The sequence below is a fragment of the Enhydra lutris genome, unplaced genomic scaffold (assembly GCF_002288905.1).
Source record: "Enhydra lutris kenyoni isolate GAN:26980312 unplaced genomic scaffold, ASM228890v2 scaffoldscaffold2, whole genome shotgun sequence".
Classification (NCBI taxonomy): domain Eukaryota; kingdom Metazoa; phylum Chordata; class Mammalia; order Carnivora; family Mustelidae; genus Enhydra; species Enhydra lutris.
The window spans coordinates 56,024,130-56,040,978 of NW_019154086.1; the positions used below are offsets into that span (position 1 = coordinate 56,024,130).

The window sequence follows — 16,849 nt, forward strand, 5'->3', positions numbered from 1 at the left end:
TCTCCCACGCTTGTTCAATTGCCCAGAGGAAACGAGAGCCACACGTCCTGCTGATGCTTAGGAATGAACTCTTGACTTCGTTTCTCCCTCCAGTGGATGTGGAGGCCTAGGAATACCTGCTGCCTCCCTCTAATATTCTTGAGAGCAGCAGAGTGGAGAGGCCCAAGGATTTTTCCAGTCTTGAGACATCTGCTGGCCACCAGGGAAGGCTCTGCCATGCTAGGATCCCTTGGCTTTGGCCACTTGCCGCCACATTATCACTAAGTGAAAGAGCTTGGTGCTTCCTCTGCAGCCAGATGGAAGTTCTAGGAATTTACAGGTCTGAAAAGCACGGTGACTTTGTGGGTTCACAGCTGTAACTAGGAAGAGCTGCCCAGATTCTGGGAACAGGAGGACAATTACAGGGCAGTGGAGCAGAAAGGAGTAGAGTGTTGAAATACGCTATATTCAAGTTGAGCGGTGAGTATGGGAAAGGGCAGCAGCACAACAGTCAGAAGTCTAGGGTCAGGCATATTATTGACCCTTACCAGCTATGTGGGTCTGGGTCACTTAGCCTTACTGAGTTCCATCTGAAATGGGCACAGTAGGGACACCGCGGTGGCTCAGTCGTTAGTGTCTGTATTCAGCTCAAGTCATGATCCTAGGGTCCTGGAACTGAGTCCTGCATCGGGCTCCCTGCTCAGTTGGGAGCCTGCTTCTCTTTCCGCCTGCTGCTCCCCCTGCTTGTGCTCTCTCTCTCTCTGACAAATAAATAAATAATTTTTTTTAAAAGGAGTGTTTGAAATGGGGACAGTAATGTGCTCTAGACCCGGAGGCTGGCTTAATTTAAGAATCAAATGAAATCATCTGCAGGAGGATAATTTATATTCTAAATACAGTACACAGATATAACTTGTCCTTATTTTTAAATACGTCTGTCCCTTATCAGTACAACTCTCTGCACAGACTTTATTATGTTATTTTCAGATTGCTTTATAGAAATTTACATGTTTATTTTTCCTGAGTGACTTAAGTTCCATGAGGACAAAGACTATATTGTTTCCCTTTCATCTTTAGCTCTAGCTTCTCCTAAGTACTCCATCTTTTATGTTGAATGAATGAGTAATATTAGCCTACAAATTTACCAAACGCAGGAGGACAATGGTGTGTTACATGAACATATAAAACAGGGAAGTTTGTCATTCTGGATCTTTCAGAGATACAGCATTGGATTATGACATTCTCTTTTCCATGTTCAGCATGAGTAATTCAGTCAGAACTTAGCGGAGCCACATAGTAAGGGACTCTGGTTTTGTTTACAGCCAAGATAAGCAGGAGTTTTCACCAGGAAACAAAAGTTCAGGTTCTTCTTGCTGTCTGACCTCTCGCCTGATGAACTCCTGTTATCTGGAGTGATGCTATCCAAACTCAGAACCAAACAGCCACAGAAAAGTTTTTGGAAGAATCTTTCACTACCTAAACGCTGGTGCTTTCCATCTGGAACTCAGGAACCAAAGTGGGTCCTGTAAATATCCTTGTTACCCAAACATATTCGCTTCCTCCGCTTGGATTGGGAGGATGCCCCATTCTCCAAATATATTTATAATGTTCCCTTTATCCAAATCCACAGGTGCACACACACATATATGTACAGATATAAAAGCCAAGCTTTTTCTTGATGACACCTGTCATCTCTGCTGTCCGGGATAAAGATCATCTAATATAACACATCTGGACCTTCTGCCTAATGGTGCAGTCAGAATCCATTCCGCTCTGGGAAGGACCTGAAATGATGGAGCTGTAGGGACCATCCTGACGCTGCTTCTCAGGACTCACTGTCCCTATGGAAGGAACAAACCTTTGCAGGCCACCTCTGAATCCCTAGCACCTAGCACAGCCTCATTCTCCTCTAATGATTTTAAATGAGTGAGTACTAGGGCCAGCTGCGAAGGGTGGGGGACAAGTATGTGATGTAATCACACAGCAGAAATGAACACACTGCTGTTGGCTTAAAGTGCTTTGCCCTAGCACCAACACTGGGCGAGTATTTATGGTCCACTAGATATTTTAACAAAGTAATTACAAACCCTTTGGCCACGTTTAATGCAAACTGGCCCCGATGCACAGCTTTTTCAAATATAAGTTTTTTAGTTTTTTGTTTTGTTGTTATTCTAAAATCTTCAAGCTATATGATTTTATTGCTCTTTATTCAGAAGGGAATCAAGACAAGTTTTATTAAAACAAAAAACAAAAAACAAAAAACAAAAAGCAGGGATGCCTGTTTGGCTCATTTTGTTAAGTATCTGCCTTTCGCTCAGGTCGTGATCCCAGGGTGCTGGGATCGAGGCCCATGTTGGGCTCCCTGCTCAGCAGGGAGCCTGCTCTCCCTCTGTCTGCTGCTCCCCCTGCTTGTGTGCGCGCTCTCTCTCTCTCTCTCCGACAAATAAATAAAAATCTTCAACAACAACAACAACAAACCTTACTTGTGGGGGAGAAGCAAGTTCTTACCTATGAACCAGAGTGTTCTTGAGGCCACCAACCAGGCCTCGGGCGATGGTCTTCACTCTGGGGGTGAGAATGGCTTGAGAGACGTGGAAGGAGCCGCACGGGGCCCGCTCACTCAGAGTGGTCTCCAAGAAGAGGATGAGTTTGCGCACACTTGTGGTGTTCGCCCAGGGCGCTGGGATCTTCTTTCCGGGCCACAGGAAGGGGTATTGCTTGTAGAAGGGACAGTGATAGAAAATAAGAACCTGAAACATTCAAAACAGAAAAAGGAGAACAATTCATGAATAAGCTGAATGTCAGTTCCTTGGCTTTGCCCTGATTGTAGGAATAAAGGCAAACAAATATAAGCATGTAGAAATTCAAGAATTGTATGTGTATATATATATAGAGAGAGAGAGAGAGAAACCAATAAGCAAAGATTTTAGCACTTCTGTATGTCTGACTTTGAAGATGCTTTGTTTTTGTCACAAACACCTCTGGAAGTATGATAAAATCCTGAGCCCCTTCTCAGATCACATTTTAAATGAATGTATAAGATAAAATAGGATTACAAAGGAAATCAATGAGATCAAAATACAGCTATCAGTAGATTATCAATTTGTAATAAATTAGTGTACATGCTTCACAATAATACATTAAATAAAAGTACTTTGTTGTAAGTCTACTAAGTCCCATCATTTTGAGTTAATGATGGGTAAAAATGATATTTCAAATAACTGAAATGTGATACGGAAATACCTGTGATTTCTATGGGGACAAAATCACGGGTAGGGCTGATACTGTTGTGGCTGAGTGTCTGCGCTCATCATCAATGGGTACATGAATTTTCAGTTAGAGGTGAGAAGGAAGAAGAATGAAGATTTTTCCTATCCAAATCCACAGACTGCTTAAATCCTGCCCATGCCCCTCCCCTTGGGGCTCTGAGCCCCGGATGGAGGGCCCTGTGGCCAGTGCTGTCTGCAAGGGAGGACTCCTAGGCTCATGAAATTGACGCTCCCAGGGTTGAGACCAACACCTTGCACTAATCTGGGACTACCCTGAGCTTCAATAAGGGGAGCCGACTGAACGACATAACCCTTCCCAGGAGGGGGTGGGAAGGCGGTATTCCAGGAAAGACAGACTTCCAGGAGGTGGTGGGTCTTTAGTGGGACCCCTCGGGACCAGTGGCGATTTTGAAAATAATTAGCAAGCCAGATCCACAGCATTAATTAGTTTCTGGGAGGCAGCTGAGGGACGGGGAATTGCTATTTTCATTGTCCCAATTCAGAGCTCTGCTGCTTAGGTTTCTAGAAGTCATCTATTTTTCCCTGCTCCCAAGCACCAGTACTCTCTTCCTGGAGGAATGTCCAGCATGTTTACACTCCCCCGGACTGCCATCGTCGGATAGCTGGCCCCAGAGCATAATCCCCCAGGCACCTGAGAAGCAGGGTTCTGAATGTGTATCGGGTTTCCAGTGTGTTGAGCTCATGACCAAGGTGACTAACTGCTCCTGTGGACCCAGAGCAAGGGCGCATCAGGCTGGGTGCACCCAACAGGCTAATAGTTGTTGTTTTTAACGTCTGTTGAGTAACGTCTGACTGACTGCTAATGATGCCTGTGGTAAACACATGTGTTAATGAGGTTAATCACAGGCTCATGGTAAGCAGATTGTCGGGGAGATTGGGAGGATTCCCTGCTGCTTGGTGTAATTGGCAGGCTGGGAGGCTGGGGTCTCCTGCCTCAGAAAGGGAGGTAAGCTGTCCTGTGACATGGACGGTGGCAGTGAGATCCTTCCCTGTTGGGCCATTTTCAGAGCTGCCCGGCCCCTGAGTGTTGTTACGGCTGTTCTCTCTACTCTCCCTTAGAGAAGGTGCAAATAGGACAAGCTGTAGAAAAGGGGCTCTAGGCCTTTCCTGGAGCGCCTGAGCAATCTGACCGCAGGGTTAGAGGGAGGAGTTCTGTTTACACGAGGACCTCGGTCCAGCAAACCCCTTCCAAGGGTCGGGGCAGTGACTCCTGCCCTAGGGCCTGTGTTTTGCATCTGCCTCCCTGCCTTGCTCTGCCATCTTTTTCTCTGAAACACTCTCCCCCACCCAGCTCAGCAACTGATGTTCAGTTCTTCTCCGGAGACTCAGATTTGAAATCTACTTTCTTTTGAAAATTATTCCTTGACTGACTTACTCTTATTCTGATGGGTCCTTTCCTGGAGGCTCCTGGACTAGAGATCTATGCTAGGTACTATTTTTCAACTGATTGCTTACAAACCCCCTTCATTATACAGTACATCTGAGGCAGTTTTACTTTGCAACTGTGTATTGGTTGTTTTTTATGAGTGTTAAGGACTCTTACCTTTTCATTAAGATTCAAAATATTGCCAAACCGTAGATTAAGTATTCTAATTCATTGTACCTCAAAACCCATAGCCATGATGTACACCTATTAGTGAGCTGTGATGTCATTGTTACGTATAGTAAATGAAATTTGACTGAATGGTAGTATACTTCTTGCTATGAAACTGTAGTGATAAAATGATCAGGGGGTTCCCATGCATGGCAGCTCTTTACATAATGAAGGTTTAAAGTTTAACCACCAGTAGGGCCCTGCCTCCAGCAGGGGGTAGATCACCGATGGCTGTGAGGTCTCCATTTAGCTTTTAAGAAGAGACATGGCAGGGCAAACTTGGGAAAAGCAAGAAGAGCAGGGAGATCCTAGAATTCAAATGGATGACACTCTCCCTTTTTCTGACAGGTCATCACAGAGTCTCTCCTTCATAATTTTTGGAGTAGCTGTAGTTGGAAGACACAGATTAGTCCATACTTAAAAGCAAGGATGGCTCACCACTCTGCTGCGAGAAATTCACTGTCCCCCCTCATCATTATTCCTGAAGACACCTGTTACTCCTGCAGACTTCCAAACAATTTGGTGTGCAATATGGCAGTCCATCCAGGACACTATCTGTGCGTAAAATTATAAAGCTGTATTTCTAACAGATATCTGATTGACAAACTTAGCTATACTGAGATTTTACCTTACCTGAATCCCACACTCAAAAGCCCTTCTTCAGATCTACAGCCCTTTATCATTCTGTGAAACCTCTGAGACCCTTTGATAATACGGGCTCATGAATAAAAAGAAGGGGTTTTTATTTTAATGATCTATGCTCCTAGTTGTGAAAACCACCAAGATAAGGGTAAGGCCCTGGGATAGCATCAGGAGCTGTGGGGAGCAAAGAGCCAATGACTCTACCTCGGCTCCTGCCACTCACTAGGAACGTTCTCTCGGGCAAGTTGCTTAGTCTCTCTATGCCTCAGTTTACTTCTCCGTAAAATGAGGGTAACAAAACACCTATCTCAGTGTTGTGGAGAGGATTCAATGTGCTAATCCATGTACCTAACACAGTATAAAGGCTCAATAAAGGTTAGCTATCAAGGTGACCTTGTCATTCCTATTATCTCATATTGTAAGAGACTCCACTGAGAAAAAAAAAAAAATCTCCAAATTAGACTTGTGAGTCTGAAAAGATATCTAGCCAGATTGGGAGCAGAGGTGTGATAAATATTTGGCCAAACATCATTACAAAGTTTTAGTGAGGAAAAGTGGCTTAGGTAAGTTTTAATAGATCCTGAGATCTAACTCATTAGCTTCTGTGGCGTCAAAGGTTTTAGCCCTTTCAGAGGCGCGCAAAACCACCCGGGGTTTCCAGTTCCTCAGGCCAAACCTGGGAGTCATCCGTGAAGCCCATTTCTTTTGTGCCCCGAATCCCATCCATTGGAAAACCCTGCTGGCTCTACCTTCTGATAGTTTCTAAATCTGATCACTTTCCCCGCTAGTGCTCCTCACTGGTTCTCCTCCTTTCCCTGCCCTCCTACCCTCGCTGTCTTCCTACCCGCCACAGAGACCCCTTACAATGTAATTCAGGACACAGCACCAGGTACAGAATCTTCCTCGCGCAGAGTGAAAGCCTGAGTTCCCACCCCATCGTCCATGATCTCTGACCCCCTTCCTTTCTGTTTTCATCACTCACATCACTTTTAGCATTTTATGTAATGTATTTATTATGGCAATTATCTACAATCTCTTTCTTACACCTGAATGAAAGCTCCACGAAGGCAAGGATCTTTGTTTTATTTACTAATTTATCCCAAGTGCCTGGACTGGTGCTCAGCACACACCTGGTGTTCCATGAATATTTGCAAGTGAATAATCTTTAATTGATTTTTATTGAAAGGTCTTCCCCAAGTTCAAAAATAGCTGCCTCTTTAAGATGCGTTGGTTAAGGCACCTGTGAGTAAGCAAACCACTATGAAAGAAAGGGACTTGCTTGCTTTCTTCTGTTAAAGAGCATCTAAACTGGAGGCTGACCTTTCTCAAAGCTCCCCTCTCTCCCAGTGTCTCATCCTGTGGGATCCCAGTGCATGTATCTGAGGCCCACATTCCTTTTCCTGAGTATGCCCCTCAAGGCCTCGCTTTGGGGTTTCTTCCAGGCTTAAGGAACCTGGAACAGCTCTCAGGCCTGGATCCCTTTGTTGGGCTCTTCCTTCAGTCTCTCAAGCCAGGCCCCCAAATCTGTTAAAATAGCCTTTTCAAATATTAACAGCTCTGAGATGAATCACTCCCATGCTTATGTCAGCTAGCTTTTGTCAGCTAATGTAGGGATTATCTGACAGTGAGTTAAAGGCTGGATGGACTCCCCAGCCCTCAGGGGGGGAACTAGGAGCCTGAAAAGGGATTCCAGGGGAGAAAAGAAGGAAAAAAAAAAAAAAAAAAAAAAAAAAAAAGGCAATCACCAGGGGGTCCAATTTCATGAAGCTGCCCTGGGCTGGTTCTGGCCAGGCCACTCTAACTCAGATACTTCCAACAGGCTGCCCAATCGCTGCGCAATCAATCGTAACTGTCTGGCAGGTGTTAATCCCAGTTCACGGGTGCCCAGGAACTAGTGGGTATATCTGAGTCTGAAGCTATCCGAGAGTCCAGGACCCAGGGAGTATCTGTTTTGCCTTCTAGCCTAAGCGCCCTGGGGTGAGCTGCCTTTTCCAGCTAAAAAGGCAGAAAGAGCCTTGTTGCCCTTGCAAGCGGGTCTGTCTCCTCTCACCTGGCACTTCTTCTCCCACAGGGCTCGCAGCGTCATGCTCTCCACACTGCAGGTGGAGCACAGCTTGTTTCCAAAGGCCTCCTGGATTCGGAGAACCAGGCGCTTGTGGTGGGCCTCATCCATGGCGTAGAAGTGGTTGAAATCCAGAAAGACAATCTCCTGGGGGTGCTGGGTAAGAAATGAGTCAATCTCCATCAGCCCGTCCCAGACCTTGATGCCAAAAAGTCCGTGAATGAAGTAGATCTCCTGGTCGGCATCCCCGGGTTTGGAAGACACGCGCAGGTCGAAGTAGCGGATCCCAGCTTCCAGCTGCTCTCGGAAGGTCAGGTTCTGCGTCACGGACCACTTCTTCATGAGCTTCTTCACCAAGGAGATCCTGGCCAAGCGTTTGATGGCTGCGGTTTGGTCAGGCCCCACCGGGGACTTCTCATCGACCCAGTAGCTGAACGAGTCATGGGAGCCTGTGTGGAGAGCAACAAAGGTGGGGAACCAGGTGAGACCAGAGCTGGGAAAAATAAACCCACCCATCAGGAAGCGGCAAAAAACTAGCAAACACACACAAAAATGTCAGCAAATACTTGCATAAATTTTCAAGCTTGCTAGACTAGAAAGAAGCACAAATTAAAGTAAGGTAGTCTTATTAGCAGCTTGGTAGGCCTGAAGTACTGGCTCTAATTCTCACAGACGACTAGCGTGAGGTGAATTACTAAATGCCCTTTTGGAAAGCTCCTTAGAAACGGGTTTGGGGGCGCCTGGGTGGCTCAGTGGGTTAAGCCTCTGCCTTCGGCTCAGGTCATGGTCCCAGGGTGCTGGGATCGAGCCCCACGTCGGGCTCTCTGCTCGGCGGGGAGCCTGCTTCCTCCTCTCTCTCTGCCTGCCTCTCTGCCTACTTGTAATCTCTCTCTCTGTCCAATAGATGAATAAAATCTTAAAAAAAAAAGAAAGAAAGAAAGAAAGAAACGGGTTTGGAAAGAGGAGCTTTAAAATATTCATACCACTTGATCTAGTAATTTCATTTCAGGAACGCTCTTCTGGGGAAACAAATTAATGTTGGGAAAACAAAGATGTTTGCTACAGAATATTCATAGTAAGACAAACTGGAGGTTGCCTAAGTGTCTCTTTTTTTTTTATTTTTTTTTATTTATTTATGTGACAGAGATCACAAGTAGGCAGAGAGGCAGGCAGAGGGTGGGGGCGGGAAGCAGGCTCCCTGCCGAGCAGAGAGCCTGATGTGGAGCTCGATCCCACGACCCTGAGATCATGACCCGAGCCGAAGGCAGAGGCTTTAACCCACTGAGCCACCCAGGCGCCCCTGCCTAAGTGTCTCTTACGGAAGAAGGCTTCAGGCTGGCACATCTGCTTTATTCGTGCGGTCCGTGAAGCAAAGAGGAGAACCCCGTATCTAGCTCAGTAATTCTGGGATAGGCGTTTACATTCTAGGAAAGGCAGATTTTTAGAAATCAACTGCTATTACGTATACTATTTTTTATGCTATTGTACATACACTATTTTACTATTGTGAAAACCTGAGTCAGTAGGAATGAATTCTTGACAAATCAGGTCATCATTTTTAAGAGCTCAACACAGCTTACTTAGATGGCCTTCTTTTTGGACACATATCTTAATAAGCCAAATCTGCCTTTAAATGGTCAAATATGGGTTCTTTTCCTCTGCCTGAAAGAAAAGAGGGTAGTTATCCTCCCAGGCACTGAGGTGATCTTATTGTTATAAAGTTTAGGAGACCATGAGAGACACAGTTCTAACTATGATGAGGAAACACTTCAGTAGTAGTAACTCAAGGTGAAAATGATCTTTAACAAATATCATTCATTGGTCATTGGTTTCTGTGTAGCGACAGCCCTTATTACCTGCTTAGCTCTACGACTGGCTCTGACACTGGGGATTCTGCGTAAATTGAGGTGGAAACTGCCCTCCTTCCGACCCAACCAGCTCCGTTCTTAAATACTTCCCATTTTAGAAACAAATTTTTTAATTCCTACTAGCTGGCTGTTATCAATTATTCTTTTGACTTAATTTTAAAGATTTTTTTTTAAATTTATTTGACAGACAGATCACAAGTAGGCAGAGAGGCAGGCAGAGAGGGAGAGGAGGAGGCAGGCTCCCTGCTGAGCAGAGAGCCCGATGCGGGACTCAATCCCAGGACCCTGAGATCATGACCTGAGCCGAAGGCAGAGGCTTTAACCACTGAGCCACCCAGGCGCCCCCTTTTGACTTAATTTTAAATACATATTATTTCCATGTTCTTTAAAATAAATCAATCTTCTCAGAAATAGAGCAAAAGAAGAAAAACAGGAGGCGACCAGCCATGTTTTACTTGTATGTAGCCTCTAGAAAAGGGAGGATACTCATTAACTATTAAGAAAAAGCATGTTTATTAATCCTTAGGCAAAGTCAATTTTGCAAGCGAGAAAATTACTAGCATATTTCAGGTAAAAAAAAAAAAAAAACAATTGCCATTAATAATAGAAATGTGGAGCAAATCCCCCTGGATTTTCTGTATTGGTTGTCTCTGTTAATGAGACTCACAGGATACTTGCCTAATGCTCTGCTTCCTTTGGCCTGTACAGAAATGGGAAATCTTTTTACCTCCTCATTGAGAGATTTATTATGAATACATTACACATTGATGGTGAACAGCCAGTTCTCCCTTCTTTTTAAATTATACTGAACAGCCCAGCTGTTCAGGATGGAGTGTGTGATACAGTGCGAGGCCCACACTGAACTTAATTCTTCCCTGAGAGTCTCGGGGAATAGTCATTACCCAGGCACGGAGAAGAGACAAATTCCCTCTGGTATTCTCTTGCTGGTGCCAAGCGCAGTCTCATCTCCGGAGGGAGATGTGCTAACAACCTCCAACGCTCTTCTCTGTGCCCCAGGGTTGTGCAGCAATGTGACAGCAATGGGGCCCCAGAGACCATTTCTGGATACACAGGGACATGCGTGGTGCCCAGCCATCCCTCAGAAGAGGGATGGCTGTGTATATTCCCAAGGAACACTCAGTTTCTGTCTCTTTGTTCCCCTCTCCATTTCCTCTTTTCCTTTCTGACGTCCTATGTCCAGTGCCACCCCTGGACAGGAGAGGACAGGACAATGGAGCCGATTGTTTGCAAAATGTTTTATGGCATTGTCCTACCCAGGCCTACCTACAGCAGTCAAAACTGCTGTCACGCATTAACCACCATCAGTATTTTTGCTTTTCCACTTGTTTTTTTCTCCTCTGGGAAGCTTTTGCCTCATACAGAGTGAGTGAAGTCACATTCAGGCCTGAGTGCATTTAACTATCTCTTTTTCAATACATGGAATAAAAATGCCCTCCCCTCTCCTGCACATAGAATAATTACAAATTATGCAATCTGCTAATAGTACATATACAAAGAAAATCCTAATGCTTTACAGCCCAAATTCATTAGCAAAATTTCTTCTTTTCCCTAGAGTTGATGGAAGTTATTTTACTTTATAAGACTGTTGATAGAACTACCTCTCCCCCTCTGGCCTGGGATGCATGCATTAAACTCATGCATTCCACCAGAAGAGGAGGAAGAGCCTCTGTTAACGACCCCTTACCTTATTTCTATGAGAACTACTGCATGGGAGTTAGGGAGGGCAGCTCTAGGAGCTGCTCCTGCCTGTCAGTTTTATAACAAGGTTCAAAGAAATTTAGGAGCTCCTCCTGCTGTAAGTTCTGCCATGGAAAGTATTTTTGCTGCTTCCTTATTTTTGCTTTACCACCTGGCAGTACCTTCTTCACTCACCCCTTCACGCATCTTCACTCACCCCTAGCTTTTTTCTGGAAGCTTCCATCCCCTTATGTTCTGTGATGCATACTTCTAGACATTCCTATCTGTTAACCACTCTTGCACTTTTTCCTTTGCTGACTTCTCTTCTTCCTTGTCCCCAAATTTAAATATTTCCCAAGGATCTGTTCTCTATTTACTTCCTTTCCCCCTCCAGGGGTTTCATCTGCTTCCTAGGTTTATCACAGTGCCTTTGTGTGGATGACACCAAAAGCTTCATTTCAAGCTCAAACTCTTTTAAGTTCCAAATTTGTTTCCAATTTCCTGCTGAGGTCTCCCACCTTGATGGCCCGCTCACACAACAGATAACAGATTTCAGAATCCACCTGCTCGTGCTGTCCCTCTTACCCCACAAAGTGAATCTTCTGAATTTCTGCCCACAGTTCAGTGACTTGAACTCGACACCTTGGATTCTATTTAGATTCTGCCCCCACCCCACCCCCACTCTTCATCCACCCAGTTAGCAAAACTTTACATTTCACTTTTGCAACATTTATCAAACCCGTCTCTTCTTTAACTTTCAACTGACACCCCCCCCCGTTCATACACTCATTATCTGTCACATAATCAGGACCGAAAAGACCCTAATATAATCCCTTCCATTCCAGCCTCTCTCCAATCTGTTCATGTTCGAAAGTTAATCATCTCAAGATACAGTGCTGATTATGTCTCTTCGTCCTTCCTCCCTCCCAAATCAGGTTCCAACTCTGAGCACTGTTCAGGAGTCTTCAATATGGCCCGAGTGCATCATTTCAGACTCATCTCTCACCAGGTCTCCACACAAAGCCCGACATCTGCTGATGTACAGTGTACCCGGACGGGCAGACCTCCTCCTGGACTTAACTTTCCATAAAATATTTTCTCACTCTAATCCAGTCTACAAATTCTCCCCCAGCATTTATAACCCATATTGGACAAATTGCTTACCCCATGTCTGTCTCCTCATCTGTGAAATGGGACTAATAGTGCCTCTTGTCACAAAAGTCATGTGCAAGGTGCTTAGAACAGCGCTGACATGTAGGAAGTGCTGAATGACTATTACTGTTATTATTAACCATTCTCTGTGAATTAGGAACTGGAGAGAGGAGGCATCATTAATTGGAACTCCTGATCTTAGGTATTTAGGGTCTGGAAGGATTTTCTTTTCTGCACTTCAAGTACTATTCCTCTTCATCTATTGGTTGACAGAGAGAAGGTAGCTTAGCCTCTACTTTGTTGACAGCAGCTGCCACTCACTTTCTTGGTCACAGCTGAAGCTTTGTCATCACCCCTTCTAAAATCTTAAAACTCGATATCCTACTTTCTGATCACAACTTACTTTTCTTCTGCCTCATTGTGACTTGACTTCTATTTCCCCCCAAACTGAGAGCCCAGGGTTGGCTCTACTTCTCCTTCAGCTATAAGCAAGAGTGTTCTGTGCACACTCATCTGTGGAATTATTAATTATAACTACTTGAAGGCTGTTAGGATCACGGTGGAGGCACATTTTCTGTCTATACACGCACATCATGTGCACAGCCCAAAATGGATATGGAAATATTAACATGATATTTTTCTAACATACTTTTTGAATATCAACAAATGTTTTTCTTTTCTCCAATAGTTCTCATTTATAGAGTGGACTCAATAAGGCTTTAGGAACTAGTAGACATCAAATGTTAGATGACTGTTTTTCGGACTCTGGGTAGGGAATTTTGTTGTCATCTCAGGGATAATCCATACGGAGCAGCAAGTTTGGCCACACAACTCCTCTTTCATCTTCTACACTCAATGGATTGCTAGCATCCCTAATTTTAGCCCTACATGGGTGAAGGCTTTTCCTCCAATTTTTGGAAACTTATTTTTCTGCCATCCTTTCACTTTCACAATTACTACTCTTTCTCTTCCTCTTCCTTACACAGTCAACAGGCATTGCAAGTTTTCTTTTCCCCTTTTTAGGTGTACAAACCATGGATAATATGTGAAAAAGCACTTTGTATTCTGAAGCAGTGATTCTCAACCTTCAGTGCACATCCAAATCCTCTAGGGGAATTTGATTGTTTTTTTTTTTAAGATTTTATTTATTTATTCATGAGAGACACAGAGAGAGAGAAAGAAAGTGGGGGGTGCAGAGGGAGAAGCAGGCTCCCTGCTGAGCAGGGAGCCCGATGCAAGACTCGATCCCAGGACCCCAGGATCATGACCTGAGCTGAAGGCAGATGTTTAACCATCTGAGTCACCCAGGTGCCCTCAGGGAGCTTTTAAAAACAGCAGTGCCCATGACGCCTCCCAGACCGACAGAGTCAGAATCTCTCTGGGGTGGGAGTTGAACCGGAAGACTTGAAAAGCTCCCACAGGTGATTCTACTGGGCACCCAGGCTTGACACCTGCTGCCATAAATAGAAGAGCATCCTGTCCCAACAAGCTGACTTCTGGGATCACCTACTCTGATGGGTCTTCTAGTACCTTCAGATCTTCAAATAATAATCTGGTGGACTGCATTTCCCATATCTTCACCCTTCCTTTCATTCCAGGAATTCATGCTTCCCATCTTTTGACCAACAGAATAACCATTTCTTGTTTGTGAAGAGGAAAAATATCTTACTTACTTTCTTTATCATGCTTTCTAGTAAGTGATTAAATGAAGTTATTTAAAGTTAATAAGGGCCCTTGAGATATGGGCTGGGTTACAGAGCTCAGAATGAAGTCATTGTGGCAGCAAAACCACGAGGAAAGAGATTTGAATGGGAAGAAGACAGTAAGCTGTGTGCTCAATGTTTTTTCTCCTACATACCATTGGATTCCAAGATTCCTGAAGAGGCCAGGTATAGGAAAATGAGCTGGCCTTCTGACGACCAGGGACAACCAGTTTGCTCTTTATCTGGAACACCAGTTGTTACTTTTCTTCCTGAGGTTTGTTATGTGGGAACTAGGAGATCTCAAGTGAGCGCACAGCAGTTTTTAGTCACAACATTTTCATTACCCATTTCTTGCAATTTAGGGAAGTAGCCTTTTTTTTTTTTTCCTGAACTCACTTAATTAAAAAGAATTTAAAGCAAGCTTCTTGGGAACATGGTCTCTAAATAAAACAGGAAATCAAACCACACACCCTGCAATGAACATTTCATTAGAACATAGTGGCATTTCAGATGACATGGTGACACACCTACAGCCAGGGAGGGAAGACAGAGATAAGAGTTAAGTGAATAATAGGAGAAAGAGAAACTCCTTATCACATCTCTGGGTGGCACTGGGCAAGTGGGGATAGTGACCCCATGTCAAAGAACTTCTGACCTCACATATTTAAGAAAATTTCTTTTCTCCACCCCCTACCCCATCTCTAGATCTACCCTGCCTTTGGTGAGCCCTTCTAACTTTGAAGCCCATCACCCCCCTCCAAGCTTATTCACTGAAACCCACACCCCCACCCCATGTTCACTCACACAGCATTAATGTCTGTGCCCCTAGGCTATGCATTCTCAGTGGGGTGGCACCGCCCCAGGGGGACAGAAATCTGTTCTTGAGGGATGAAAAAATTCCTTCTCTTTTTATGTATAAAGCACATATATATACACAGTACTTAAAACAGATATACAGTATTTCTGTGAAATTAATATATCATTGTGTGTAGAGGGAGAGAAAGTAGTAAACAGGACAGAACTGGCTAAAAAGACTCCGTAGTGATAAAAAACAAAATGCTGAGAAATATCACTCCAGACTGAACTTTCCAGTAACCAAATTGACATCTGACTCGTCTGGGCTGGACCTCTGGCCCTAAACCTTTTTTTTTTTTTTTTTTTCATTTGTTTCAAGTTTTTATTTAAATTTTAGTTAACATATAGTATAATGTTAATTTCAGGTATAAAATATAGTGATTCAACGCTTACATATAACACCCAGTGCTCATCATAAGGCCCTCCTTAATCTCCATCACCATTTAACCCAACCCCTCACCCACCTGCCCCTTTTTTGATCCATAATCAGCATGTCTCTCAATGCCTCCAGCAATTGCTTCCCCCTGGACACCCATCTGTAAGTTGCCCCAGTACTGGAAGGTTCTCTTCTCTGCTGCCAGAACACCAATGAGTTGGGAACCGATTCAATTCCCTCTTTTCCAGTTATCTTTTAAGGATTTTATTTATTTATTTGAGAGGGAGAGAGAGAAAGTGAGCATAAGAGTGCAAGAGCAGGGGGAGGGAGAAGCAGACTCTCCAGCTGAGCTGGGAGCCTGACAAGAGTCTCGATCCCAGGACCTGGAGATCATAACCTGAGCCAAAGGCAGATGTTTAACAGACTGAGCCACCCAGGTGCCCCTCCAGTTATCTTTTAAATATTCCCACTAGGCATCTCCAGGTCCAACAAGTCATTTCTCTGCCTCCTTAGCTGCAAAGGACCCAGACTTGACGTTTCTTCTTTTTTTTAAGATTTTATTTATTTATTTGACACACAGAGAGAGAGAGAGAGAGAGAGAGAGAGAAAGATCACAAGTAGGCAGAGAGGCGGGCAGAGAGAGTGGGGGAAAGCAGACTCTCTGCTGAGCAGTGAGCCCGACGTGGGGCTCGAGCCCAGGACCCTGAGACCATGACCTGAGCGGAAGGCAGAGGCTTTAACCCACTGAGCCACCCAGGTGCCCCAAGACTTGACGTTTCTAAGATGCCAATGTAGCAAGAAGAATGTTGAGTCCTGAGACCTAACTTAATGAATTAGCAGAGTGCTGAATGAGCTAATGGAGAGTTCCCACAGTGGGTGCAAGGACGGAGTCTGGTGCCAGGCTGCTTAAGTTCATAATCCTGGCACTACTGTTTACTAGCTATGTAACTGAAATGCTGTGTCTCAGTTTCCTCATTTGTAAAATGGGGATAACAACTGTACTAACATTAATTGTTTGTGGTTAAGGTGAAATGATTAACTCCGGTAAGCACTTGGAAGAGTCCCTGGCCCACAGAATGAGTTCAAACACATCATCACTATTGTTATTTCACTCTTAAGGAATTTGTGTCATCTTCCACTTGGATGATGATATCTGGTTTTTAAACAATGTTGTCAAACCTCATTAAAGATTTATATTCAGCGATCTGCTGTGGCAGTTAAATGGGAAAAATGAAATTAGCAGTTTGGTTTATTTTAGGTTACCAACATCAAAGCCAGCATCAAAAAGAGCAAGTTCAGATCACAGTATTTACAGTTTAAGTGTAAACTGACACTAAACATAAAATAATAAATTATCTCCAGTCAGCAACTGAGGAATGTCAATAACTCAGGAATAAATAAACATACTGACTACACAATTTCAAAGTAGGAGAGAGAAAGTTCCACGGATATTCTTGAACTTTCTGTTTTTAACATCATAGAATTACATATCCTCAAGAGAGTTTTATACAAGAACATTTATAGAAAAACAAATCCAACCTCTTTCTAAAAACATGTTAGGACATTTTGGGAGAGCAAAAGTCTATAATCCATTATTTGAAATGGAAAAAAACAGCAATGTTTTTTTCCC

General features: G+C 44.0%; 1 protein-coding gene across 1 annotated transcript in view; it reads right to left on the bottom strand.

The window, feature by feature from the left end:
- The window catches only part of LOC111151070 (phosphatidylinositol specific phospholipase C X domain containing 2), a 47,745-nt gene that overhangs the window by 9,583 nt on the left and 21,313 nt on the right, over positions 1 to 16,849 (bottom strand). Inside the window, exons 2-3 of the mRNA XM_022508816.1 lie at positions 7,556 to 8,016; positions 2,488 to 2,729 (exon numbers count right to left, since the gene is read on the bottom strand). Coding sequence (XP_022364524.1) covers positions 2,488 to 2,729; positions 7,556 to 8,016 — 703 coding nt within the window. The remainder of the gene's footprint in view (positions 1 to 2,487; positions 2,730 to 7,555; positions 8,017 to 16,849) is intronic.